Source organism: Ipomoea nil, unplaced genomic scaffold, assembly GCF_001879475.1.
Source record: "Ipomoea nil cultivar Tokyo-kokei standard unplaced genomic scaffold, Asagao_1.1 scaffold2360, whole genome shotgun sequence".
In the NCBI taxonomy this organism is placed as follows: domain Eukaryota; kingdom Viridiplantae; phylum Streptophyta; class Magnoliopsida; order Solanales; family Convolvulaceae; genus Ipomoea; species Ipomoea nil.
This window is the reverse complement of record NW_017618788.1, coordinates 974309-987516: the sequence shown is the minus strand read 5'-3', so window position 1 is coordinate 987516 and position 13208 is coordinate 974309. Positions and strand designations below refer to the sequence as shown.

The 13208-nt window shown below is 43.8% G+C and overlaps 1 protein-coding gene across 1 annotated transcript; it reads right to left on the bottom strand.

The window, feature by feature from the left end:
• Positions 1-2319: 2319 nt before the first annotated feature.
• On the bottom strand, positions 2320-4414 carry LOC109152074 (probable aspartyl protease At4g16563). Its single transcript, XM_019299654.1, has one exon. It carries the CDS (start codon positions 4151-4153, stop codon positions 2696-2698), a length of 1458 nt encoding a protein of 485 aa, XP_019155199.1. The 5' UTR covers positions 4154-4414; the 3' UTR covers positions 2320-2695.
• Positions 4415-13208: the final 8794 nt, after the last annotated feature.

The following is a 13208-nucleotide window of genomic DNA, read 5'->3' as shown; positions in this document are numbered from 1 at the left end:
AAAAAAAAAAATCAATTAGACTCTTAAACTTTAAAAAGTTATAATTAAATCTGTAAACATACTATTGTGGAGCATTGAAGCCCAACAATTGATTGGTGACCTACAATTGCAGGTCACTAGGGTTTCGGTGAACTCCAGACCAAACTTCAGCGAAAAACACCGGTGATCTAATCGCCGGTTGCGTTCACCTTCTCTACCGAAAGAGAAGGCAAACCAACTGGTCTACCTTCTCCTTCACCAGAGGGAGAAGGCAACCAAAGTGTTTGTCGCCTTCTCCGGTCGAAGGAAAAGGCAACCAAATTGGTTGCATTTTCCTTTTGGGCTTCAATGCTTTAAAATAGTATGTTTATGTGTTTAATTGTAACTTTTGAAAGTTCAAAGTCTTAATTGACTTTTTTATGAATGTTCAGGAGCGTATTTGACCTTTTTTTTTTTTTTTTAGAAAAAGACTTTATACTCGTGGTTGTTAAAAAAAATGTTTGCAACAAATACTTGTCGATTAAGGTTTCAATAAACACATTTGAATTATTAATTTTCAATTTTTGAGGACCATAATTACTTATAGAGGTTGTCATTTTCATTTCATAATTTGAGTGGACTGCCTTAATATGAGCTGCTGGCATGAAAAGTCCATGAAATTTGGAGACTTTTGTCCACCGCCACCCTTCCATACAAAATTCGACTCACTTAGACCAAACATCTCTATCAAAATATAATTATTTTTTAAATTATCTTTATAAAATAATAAAAATATTTCTTTAAAATAATATTTTCAAGAGCAAATATCAATTTTGGTCCCACAAATATTAGCAAAATGACGGCTTTGGTCCACATATTTAATTCCTACCAATTTTCATCTATAATTATTATTTTAGTACCAACTTTCATCCACAATTATTATTTTAGTACCAATTTTGCCAAAATTTATCACACCGGTCACCTCCTCAGTTTAAGATATGCCGAAATATGAAATTATTAAAGGTATTTTCGTCTTTTTTCAAATTAAGATCCCAATTTGAGCATTAATAGTGAGATTTACGCCCTATGATCAATCTCAATTCACAGTTCTCCTCCTCATCCTACCTTAATTTGAGGAGGAGAGCTGTGAATTGAGATCGATCTTAGGGCTTAAATCCATTTATTTATGCTCAAATTAGGATCTTAATTTGAAAAAAAAAAAATACTCTTAATAATTTCATATTTTTGCATATCTTAAACGGAGGGGTAACCGGTGTGATGAATTTTGACACTAAAATAATAGTTATAGATGAAAATTGGTAGTAAAACAATAGTTATGAATGAAAATTGATAGGAATTAAACATGTGGACTAAAACTGTCCTTTTACTAATACTAGTATAACCAAAATTGGTATTTGCTCCATTTTCAAATTTAATTTTGGGATAAGGGTCAAATAGACCCTCCAACTATATACTAAAGTGCAATTAGCCCCTCGAACTAAAAAAATCTCCAATTAAACCTTTAAACTAGTTGAAATAGTGCAATTAACATATTTGACCTATAATAACATGTTATCTTCAAGTCACTTGCCACGTAGGATTCCACGTAAGATGCCACGTCAATTAATATTTTAAATTTATTTTTTTAAAGTAAATTAATTATATTACAAAATATATATATTAAAAAAAAAAAAAAGAAAGAAACGCCATAGCAGGCTGGCAACTTGCTCAGCCTGCTGACATGGCTTCTCCATGAACAAAGCTTACGGAGAAGCTCCGTTCATGGAGAAGCCAGCAAGCTTCTCCACCCAGATTTGGACGGAGAAGCTCGATGGCTTCTCAATGAACGGAGAAGAGAAGCCAGCGAGCTTCTTGTTCAAATGTAACAGATGGATAGACAGTGTAGTTGAACTGATGAATCTCTACGAACGGACGAATGGGTTTGATCGAAGAAGTCGGACGAACGAACAAAGTAATCGAATGGAACGGACGAATTCATCCATCGCTAGCAACTACGGAAGAATCGGGTGACATGGAATATGTGAATCCGGCAATTTTTATTTAAGTTTTTTTTAAAAAAAAAAAAAAAAAATTCCACATAATTGCCAAGCAAGCAAAATTAACTTGTTACTTTTTGGTAACTTGTTAAAAATGGTAATTGCACATTTTTAACAAGTTAAAAGGTTTAATTGAAGGTTTGTTTAGTTCAAGGAATTAATTGCACTTTAGTATATAGTTGGAGGGTCTATTTGACCTTTATCCCTTTAATTTTTAAGGATAATTTTGAATCAATCAGTACATGTAGCTTGGGACAACTCAGCGAATTTAATCAGTAACCATAAAATTTACTTTTGGTCGGACTTCCCATAAATCAAAGAGATAAATTAATATTACGGAGTACTCTTTGCAACAATATTTCATTCGCATTCTTTTAACATAATCAATTCTTGCAGGAAGGATTTTTAAAAATAAAAAATGAAAAGCAGTAACTTTCTCCGTTAACGTTGTTGTTTATTTACTCTTTCACCAAGCTTATAGTTTAACTGTTATTATATTTACCACCATTCACTGTACAACCATAAACGTGAAAGTGGAAAATGGAAACTATACAAAATATTAACCCACCCGCTTTCTCGACCCGGTTCGAACCTTCACTTGACTTTGTTGAAGTCAAAAGTCAAGCAAAATGTCAAACGTGATGGCGTTGACTCTTGGGGCCCATCGGGAGCGGTGCAAGTTAGTGCCGGTTGAGTGTATCCCACAAAGATGCGCACTTCCTCCGGGCAAACCCGACCCGTCTCTTCTCCAAATCATAAACAACTTCGAACCCTTGCTGCTGGTAATTCCCCAGAAGACCGGCGGGCCCTCCGGCCTCATCGCCGCCGTTCATCAGCATCATGCAACCCACTCTCCGTTTCGCCTTCGCCTTATCGCCGCCGTAGGAAAATTCGTAGAAGTAGTTTCTGGTGGGCATCGCCACACTGGAATTTCCGCCGAAGTGTAGCAGAAGTTGAGGAACGTTCGAACGCGAAGAAGAAAGCTTGCCGGAATCCATGAAATAGCACGGCCCGAGTCCGGTTTGGTCTTCCACCTCGGCGGCGCGTTTGAAAACCGACCCGACTCGGTTGTCGAACTCGGTCACCACCGAGTTATAGAACTCCTGCGGCAGCATAGTGAAGGTAGTCCCTGAGTCGACTACCATCCCGCCGTTCCCTTTTCTGTCCACCCGCCGGAGACTCTCCGGGGCCGCGATTCTTCGCCGGCCGACGGATAAGGCCTGGAGTCCGACACAGTAGAAATAAGGGTGTTTCGGGTTCTCCAACATTGGGGTGTACGCAAAATCGTCGGTTGGGAGTTGTTTGGCCTTGTTTTCAGCGACCGAGTTGCGGCCGAGGATGAGTGGACTCGGTCGCCGGACTCGGTCGGTGTCGAACGAGTGAGAAACTAAACAGTAGGAGAAATAGTTACCGATATCGGGAGAAGAGGTGGCAAGCTGGGCCGGCATGGAGAGGACGCCGCGGCCAAACCCGGCGACGCCAATCGGCTCGCCGAGAGCGCTGTGCGCGCAGCCAAACGTGAAATTCCTCAAAACCAAGGACGGCGACGACATCGGAACCGTCAAGCTGTCGCTGTAAAGCGTGGCGATAAAGCTGCCGTCGCCGTAGGCGTAATAAAACGGCGGGCAAGAATACTTCCGGCAATCGGAAGTTTCAATGTCCTCCAGGGGGCACCTGGCCATGGCGCAGAGGTCGGAGGAGCGGGAGGAGTGGACGGAGGAGCATGCACGTGACTTGCACGAGACGGGGGCGGCGGAGCTGAGGTTGAGAGGGCCCGGATTAGGTATGGCGGCGGGGCTGTACTTTCCCTCGCAGAGAATACAGTCGAAAGGGTGACAGGGGAGCCAAACAACGTCGCTCCCGGTATCCATATACAGAGATATAGTCTGGGAACCCAAGGAGAAAGACAGAGTATAATCGCTCCCCGGAGCTAGCGGGAGCGAGACTTGGCGGTGGCGGTGGCGGTGGAGTCTGGTGGCGGAGCGGGCGGAGGTGGACTTAAGGAGGTGGTGGGTAGTGTTGAATTGGGCTGTTGAAAGGGAGTGGGTGAGGGGAAAAATCAACACCTCAGATAAACACAAGGGAAGAAGAAGAAGAAAAAGAAGAACCATGAAGAAGAAGAAAACAGAGGAAGCCATTGAAAAACAGAGCAAGTGAGTATATACAATTCCGAGAAGAGATATGTATGAAAAGCTTTGAAGTTGCAAATGGCTTTGAAGGTTATTTAAGGGGGTGGTAGGGGTATGGGTATGGGTATGGGTATGGGTGGTGGGGGGTGGGGTGAAGACGGCCAAAGTTTCTGCTGTCTGCAACGTCTACGTAGGAATTGTTTGGTGGATTTGGGGTTGGGGGTTTTGGAATTTGGAGTGATATATGATTGAAATGGAGGAGTCGAATCCAAGTTAAAATGGATCGGAGTGAGTATTTGTGTCCCTACAAGATTTGATTATGTTCAAATTCCCCACTCACCCTTCTTTCAATACTCTAATATTTGGATACTTTTTATGGAGAGTTTTAGTTGGGCACCTAAAGTATACACTCAATTGTATGTCATTTATAAGTTAAATAATTGAAAAATTTTAAACGTATTCCTATTGTGTCTCTTATATTAGGTATTGATAATCTAAATTATTTAGGGATAGTACTTTACAAAGGTATCGATGAACTGAAATCTTGGTAATGGTCATTCAAGTTGATCACAACACTTCTTACGAGCTCCATTGTCAAATTCGAATCTAACCATTAAATAAGAAGCGATATGAAAGACGGAACCTGTGAATGAAAAAGATTTCATTAAAAAAGAATATTAAAGATTCACTGGTCGGATGACTGAATGAGCGGGAGATCTATTACATCAATTCTGAGATCTAAGACATTACCAGCTAGTCCTACAATTGAAATAGAGATTGAAAGAATAAATATTTAGCGAAAATTGTCTTAGGATTGCAAAAGTAATAGAATAAAAGACACAATAAGGATTAGTTACAATAATAATGATACAATATTAGTAAAACTAATATGAAAATGTTGAAGGTCCGTCAAGTTGAACACAACACGTGTGTTGATTCTAAATTGAGTGGACGTTTTAGAGCCAATACTCAATTAGAATGATTGATACTTTACCTAGGAGCTCGAGAAAAACACCAATTGAGTCAAATTGGTCGGGTGGGGCACAATATAAGCTCTTTCCATTGAACACCCTGAGTCCTCAGATCACCTCTCGCCGCCGTTAGGTACCCTGAATCGGCAAGCGTGTGAAGCAGAAGCAGAAGCAGTACGTGCTCCACATTCAATTCACTGCTGTTTTACCATATACTATACATACAAGTCTGCAACGAAAACGATAATGTAGTGTATGTGTTCGATCTGTCACCCCAATCATATATCACCCATACTTAACTGCACCAACCTCTTCCTTCAATCACCATGTCTTTTCTGTTGTTTCACTCACCACATCTTTTTTTTTTTTTTTACTCATATCCGCATCAATTCCCTATTTTATTTTAATTCAATTCCCTATCTTTTGTGATTGGTTTTCAATAATTTATGAGGAAAAAAGAAAACTTTTTTACAAAATAATTAATTAAACCTAAGAGTTATTAATACCCAATTTAGTTTTATAATGATTTTTTTTTTTCAATTTGGTTATAAATGACTTTTTATGTTTAATTAGGTACTTGAATTTGATAATTTTACTCAATTAATTAAGTCTGTCAAGATAGTTTGGTAATTTTACATCTTCTCCCAAAAGGTTGAATTCCCAACCCTAAGGGCTCCCCATACTCGGCATGTGAGATGATGTAAATCACGGTGACTCAATGGTGTAGCAGACAGGGCCAAATGCCGGTGCGCTCAAGGAATCTGCCCACTTTGGACATAATTCCCATACTGCTGCCGCCGAGGTTCGAACCTTTTATAATACTTAATGTAGTCATTCGGCCACTATAATAGTTTACTCAAGTTAGTCTTCAAATATAGTGGTTTTACTCAATTTAGTCCTTAATTATAGTAAAATTTCTTGATTTAATCCTTGATTCTAACACCCAGGACTTAAATGGACAAAATCATCAAAACGATGATCTAATTAAGCACAAAAAGTCATTTAGAACTAAATCGAGAAAAACACTATAATTGAAGAATAAATTAGGTATTAACTCTTTCTTTACACGATTCTTTCTTAAAAAAAGGCATATCACAAGAGAAAACATTATAACAACATATTTCAAGCACTTTAAAAAGTTACTCCGATTATATTTATATTAGTATAATAACTTACATAATTTTAAAAATATACTTTAAATTAATTTCTCATTCCATCAATTATCTATTTTGAGTGTATAAATATATGGCATTCATTACCTTAACTATTGTCTCAAAATGATTACTTACATATTATTTTTGTTAATTTTTTAACGTATAATTGGAGAACTAATTTAAATATTATTGTAATAGTTAGGTGACAATAAAATACAAATTTTTTCAGAGATGGAGAGGACAATTGATTGTAGTATATAGTTCATAAGTCCCCCACAGGCCACAGGCTGACCCGCCATAGACAAATTTAATAATAATTATAATAGGTGTACATGAATTTTGCATGGGTGTAATTTTTAAATTTTATTGTTTGGGTTCCATTTATGGTCCCCCACTATTAAAACAACTTGCACGTTTCCTTCTCTAAGTACACTAAAATATTTTCTCCAAATAAGGCCTAATGACAAAACGCCAAACTTTCCTAACCTTTTATACTACAAATAAAAGCATATGGTACAATTCATGGTGTTACAACTTTAAACTTGACACCTTTTTTTATTTTTTTATTTTTTATTTTTATTTTTTGAAAACTAAACTTGACACCTTGTTTATAGGACAAGTAAAATCTTTTTACTTTGAATTATAAATTGTTGGTATATCGATAGTGAGTTGTAATTATTGCGATACTATATTCTCTTTCTGATTTTACCTCTTATATATATATATATATATATATATATATATATATATATATATATATATATATTATGTAGCAATATTTTTTAGTTTAATTAATAAGTAAATTCCTTTTACGCAAAAATGAACTAGTCAATTCACAAGTAACTAATAAATATAAGAGTTTTATTGACATATAAGGTGAAATCAAGGGGGAAAAAGTATGTTTGTTATTTTGTTTTGATTTGTTTTGTTTTGTGACGATTAACGAGGGAAACTAGTAACCACTATCCGAAAATATGCATTAGGTAAACTCTACTCTCGTGTAATAGCTTATAAACCACATAGGAAAGACAAACGGTACTAGAATGTTCTGTCTTAATATTACAAAAAAGGGAAATATGCATTCTTAATCCATCAATTATGTAGCTCTAATCACTTTAATCCATGTTTTTCAATCATTACAAAATATATCCTTATCTTTACAAAGAGAATCATATATGCTAGAAATCCCTAAGTATCATCTTTTATTAGATAATTACGTGGATTCATTATTAACTCATGGTAGAGTCAACCAAATTTACCAAGCCGTATTTCATAAAAATAAATACTTTTTTCTTTTTCAATCTGAGAATAATTAATAGGGGAGTGTTAGTTATAGGGGCATAATTGCATAAAGCATTTTCTTTACAACAAACATGGTGATTTTCACCTATGGAGCAACAAAATCGTAATAAATCTTCATTGCAATTGACTCGTATTCTATATCTAATTAATAACTATTTTTGGTAAGTTACAGCATTTTTGTAAAGTTAAATATGTACTCACAACAATTAAACAATAAAAATTAGTGCAATTAGACTTGTATAATTGAGCTGAGGGAGTAAAAATCATGTTTGGTTATAATTTGGTTTAGCCTTTAGGTGGGTACTAAGGCGGCGTATGAGGACGAAAATTTAACAGCGACCGATGGAAAATGTTTTTTTTTTTTTTTTTTTTTTTTTTTTTTTTTTTTTTTTTCAAACTCTTGAGGCAACAAGTGGATGGATCGAAAATCAATGAATGAAAACCATCACACAATCAAGCATCCTTAATCATCATCGTCATTATATTTTTTTTAAAAACATCACATGTGATGGTTTTAGGGTTTTCGGGCCCAAGGAGGTCCAACACAACCTTTGGTCGGAGGATACACCTCTCAATAATATTTATGTCTAACTCGGAGATAATAACAGTGCTCAGAAAACTCTTTGTTATTTTCCACTCCTCCGGGTGTCCTGAAATGTCTGCCTTTTACAAAAATGGAGGAGCCTTTATATAGTGGCTCCTCCTCTGCCGACTTGAAGGCCCTTAATGGCCGACTTCAAGGCTAATCAAGGTGTGGAGCCGTTGGATGCCATTACTCGGTCAACCAACGGCTCTCCTGGGCTTGTAACAGCCCGACCGGGTCCTGTCTTTAATGCTTCAACGGCTCTCTTTTAAAGGAACTCTTTTAATGCCCTCAACGGCTCCTCGAGCCGGGTCCTTTCCTAGGCTTGGGCCTCGGCCGACTCCTGGACTTGACCTGACCACTCTTTGGGCTCCTCTCGATGCTGGCCCACTTCTATTTTCTTTGGGCCCCTATCTCTTGGGCCGGGGTCCTTACCCCATCAACTAGTCCCTCACTTTTCCATACCCGGTCCTCCAACCTGGGTTTGGAAAAGTAGCAACCGCTTGTCTTCTTTGATTACCGTATCCGTGCCCTGAATAACCCCCTGTAACGTCCGGATCATCAGCCATCCTCCCCGGATCTCGCGGAGCCGTTGAGATTCTTTCATCTAGGCTTGGCACCTATAAATGGCCTCCTTCCTTCTCTCTTTTCTTCACGAGTTCATTATGGGTCGCTCTCCCTTGAAAGGGAAGCGAATTGACTTCGGGTCTCCTCGGCGTCCGCTGCCTTCTAAGCGGACTCGACCCGAGAGGGAGAGCAAGAAAAAAGCTTCTCGTCCGGCTCCTCGAAGATCTCCTGCTGGTGCCACCTCCTCAGCTTCGCAGCCGCCGACCCCACCTCAGCGAGAAGTCGCGCCGCCTTTGCTTTGTCCGCCGACTCCGGCAACCGCCAGGGTGACTTCTCAGGATGGATCCTTTGTGGAGGTGGCCGTCCCTGAACAATTGACTTTCAAAATGACTTTCACCATCCCACTGGACGACCTGGACGGGCCGGTCACGGGTCTTATGGATGACGAGGATTACACCCGCTACCTGGAGGCGTATCCGGATGATGAGGAACCCATTCCGCCGCCGCTCATGCCGGCTTTCTGGGACTCGTTCTGCCCCTCTCCCCCTGGACCATCGGGGGGATTCTTTGGGGGCGACTCCTCCTCGCCTGGCGAGTGACCTTTATATACCGGGGTCGGTCATAGCTCGGGGAAGTCCTTTTAGGAGCATATCCATAATTTGTAATAAGCTCCTTGTTGCTTGTACCCTCCTTTTCTATGATAATAATAAAAGCGCTATTTTCGTTTTGCCTTGTGTTTTGCCGTGTTTTGTTGCGTGCCCATTCGGACGACTGGTCAAGGAGTCGGTCACATCGTCAGACTCTTTTCAGTCTGACATCTGCAAGATTCCCCATAGCTCAGGTAAATCCGATCTTTTTTATGTTGGCGTGCGAATCTTACTCTTCCCGGGCGAATCTGATGGAACTAATCTCTGACAAAGATTCTCATCATCCGTCCAATCCGGCTCAGTTATACCAGTCCCCTCCGTAATTATCGCCTAGATATTCGCCTTCCCTGGGCTATATAAAGACCCTTCATAGTTGATGCAAATCGCAACACTCTTCATTTTGCGAAAGCACGGCGCTATGAGTCATAGGGAGGGTGATCGCCGCTGGTCCATTCGCAACAAGGAGCATGCTCGACTGGAGCGGTTGAGGCAGAAGAGGCTGGCTAACGGGGGTCGTCTGGTGGGCGACTCGGCTTCAGACCCTATCGTGGTGCCTCCGGACATGCTGGACCTGATGTGCAAGGAGTCTATCGATGTGGAGATGGAGCCTGTGGTGGAGGATCCCGGACCAGAGGTCGAGAATCCTGCTCCCGAGGAGGAAGAGGTGTGGGAGGTTCCTCCTCTTTTCGGCGTTGCCATGTCGCCGAGCGCTCTGGAGAGGCCTTTACAAATGATTGACGATGGGAAGCCGGCCGTGTATCTGGATGAGATGCCAGAGCCTGAGCCGAGTCCTCTTCCATTCCGCCCCCAGTACTTCCTAGAGGGTCCTCCGGCTGCCCGCTCGTCGACAGAGAAGGAAGCCAAGCCATGACTCTGTTTCTCTCTTGTAATTTGCACCGGCCGAGTTCTAGGCCCTGTACTCTTCGTGTTGATTTGAATAAATAATGTGCTTTTCTATCCGACCTCGCAGTTTTTTATTATATTTTGTCGCCCGACCCCGGATCCATGAGACGGACCCCTAGTCTTGCTATGGCGAGGTCCTCCTACCGAGGGAGTGGCCGAGTCTGACCGTCGACCCCGCGACCGGTATTCCTTCATGAGCTCGGCCGATATCATTTGATGAGCCGGGCTCTACCGGGTCGCTTCCAGAAGCTTCCAGCTCGTATCTTGTGGGCTCAGAGGCCATGGCCCACTACGGGCTTCCAGCTTAACAGGCCGGGTCACGTGACGTTCGTCCCTAGCCTAGAGCAGACGCGCCGTCTGTGGGCTAACCCTAGGCCTGAACCGTCGCCCCGCCTTTTGAGGCATTAAATGCGGCGTCCCTTCACGTCTCGTCACCTCCAGCTCCTCCAACGAGAAGGTGGCACTTGGCCGCCCTTTGACATTCTTACCCTTCAAATAGCCACTTCGTCTCTTTCCACTCTCTTCTCCAGTCTTCTCCTTTTCAGTTTCAACTTCGAGCTTCTCCGGCCACTTTGTTCCTCCTCCAATTTCCTTCCTGACCTAGGTAATGTCTTCTTCCTCGCATTCTTCATCTTCTCGTCGTTACTCGGTTGACAACACCGAGGCGACTTCTCCTTCTTTTTCTTCTCCTTCTTTGTCTTCCTCTTCTCCTCCACGTCGTATGGAACTTCCGGCGGACGTTCCATTGACGTCTTCCCTCCGTCGCACGGAACTTCCCTCGGACGTCCCATCGACATCTTCTCTTCCTCCGACCCCCTCTTCTTCGGGGGCGGTTACTCCGCTGAGCCCCGCTCCTCTAACGACGGTGGCGGCTCTGCCGGGTGGCGTTATACGGCCGCGGGGCAAGTTCGATCCAATCGTTCGACCCTCCGGGCCGCCGTCCGTCGCTACTGCGGCGGATCTGGAGATGGCCCAGTATCTTCTTGGGCCCTCGGCCATAGTCCTTGCCCCGGAGGGCCGAAAAATTTATGACCCACCCGAGGGCTGTGTCGGCATCCATCTACACTCGGTTGCTTTTGGCTTCCGAGTTCCTCCATGTCCTTTTCTCTCTCTTTTTTACCGCCATTATAACTTGGTTCCGGGCCAATTAGTGCCCAATTCTCACCGACTCCTTACTTGTTTCATCAATCTCTGCCACTGGTGGCTGTGCGAGCCGGACCTCGACCTGTTCCGGTATCTTTTTACCGTAAACAAGGTTGGCTCGCACTCGCCGGGCTTCGTTCAAGTCGTCGCTCGCCCCTTTTTGAGGGGCTGTCCGATTCCATCAAGGATTGGAAGCTTCTTTATTTCTTCGTCCGCCCTGCCCTTTCCTCTTTCACTTTTCCGACCCTGTGGCCGGCCGCTCTGTTCAAGCCTTGTCCTCGACGTGCCGTTCCTTCCGACGATGCGGTCTTGGGCGGCGAGTTCTTGAAGGGCTTCGGGCCGTACTCCGTCAAGTACTGGTCCCGAGTCCGGGCCATGGCTAAGCGTGGCTTGCTACCGGAGGGTGCGGCCACCGTAGGTAGTCTTCGTTACCCCTCGTTCTTTTCCTATTTCACCATATTCCGACTCGGAATACCTCATGCTTTCCTTTTCCTTTTTACAGGTCCATACGACTCTGACTCCTCCAGCTCCGGCGAGGCAGTTGAACCGACTCCCGAGATGGCAGACAGAGCCGAACAGATGAGGCGTCGGCTGCTCCAACGCTCTTCCGGTACTGCTGCTGCTTCTTCCTCCCTGCCGTCTCCGGCTCCCAGGCCGACTCCTCCTCCTCCTCAAAACGTGGTGGATCTGACTCCGTCGCCAGTGGTGTCGCCCACTCGGCAGCCACCTCCTCCTCAGACAGAGAGCTCTGGCTCTAAGCGCCCGGCTGCTCAAACTGACGAGCCGGCTCCGAAAAGGATCCGGCTGTGCCATGAGGTAGAGGAGGATGCCCAGATCTGGATGGGCACCTCCTCTGTCCGTAAGTGGTGTGCTAACGTCCTTTTACCTAAGGACGTGGAGGCGACTCATGCTCTGGGGGACGGGTATATCCTCAAGGCCTCACTGCGCCAATCATACCGCGTAAGTGTTTCCTACTTGACCTTCCCTTCGTCCCTTCCTTTCATTACCTGACTCGCGTCTGTTTCGCAGAACCTCACCTTCCAGATGGAGATGAGTAAGCGGTTGCAGAATTATTTGACCGACATGCGGTCTATGTCCAATAAGCTACGTCAGACGGAGGATGCCTTTTTGGAAGAGCAGGCGAAGCACCTCAAGGTGGTGGAGGTGCACAACTCCGAGATGCTGAGGGTTACTCGCCAGTGGGAGGAGGAGCGAGACAAGGTGGCGACGATTGCTGCGACGTCTGTCGAGGAGTACAAGAAGTCGGCCGCCTTCGAGGCGGAGGTGAAGGCGGCGATAGAGGCTCGCCAAAAAGAGATCGCTAAGGAGTGGCTGTCGACGCCGGATGGCGACGAGTTTCTCCTGGACTTGGGCGAGCGCGACTATCGCCTCGGCTTTCGCGAGGCGCAGACAGAGATCTATGCTGCCTTGCTGGTCCGCGACTCCTCTTTCACTCCCGAGAGTTGGGGCCTCAAGCCCGTGATAGATGCTCTTCCGGCGACTGAAGGACAGTCGGCGGCTGCGGATCCGGCATCTCTTCCGGCAGCCTCTGATCCGGCGACCCTTCCTTCAACGACACCTCCTGAGCTCGCCGAGTCCTCTCTTCAGGCCGAGGACCCTTCTTCTGTTCCCCTGACTGGACCAACGGCAGGGGCCCAAGTCGAAGGGATTGATGTCGACACCCCCTCCCCCGTAGTTTAGGGCTGTTCTATTTGGGGATAGCCCCTATTTTGTAAAGGCTGGCCTCCTTTTCGGGCCTTTTTTAATGAAATTCCCCCTTTTTCCTTTTCGTAT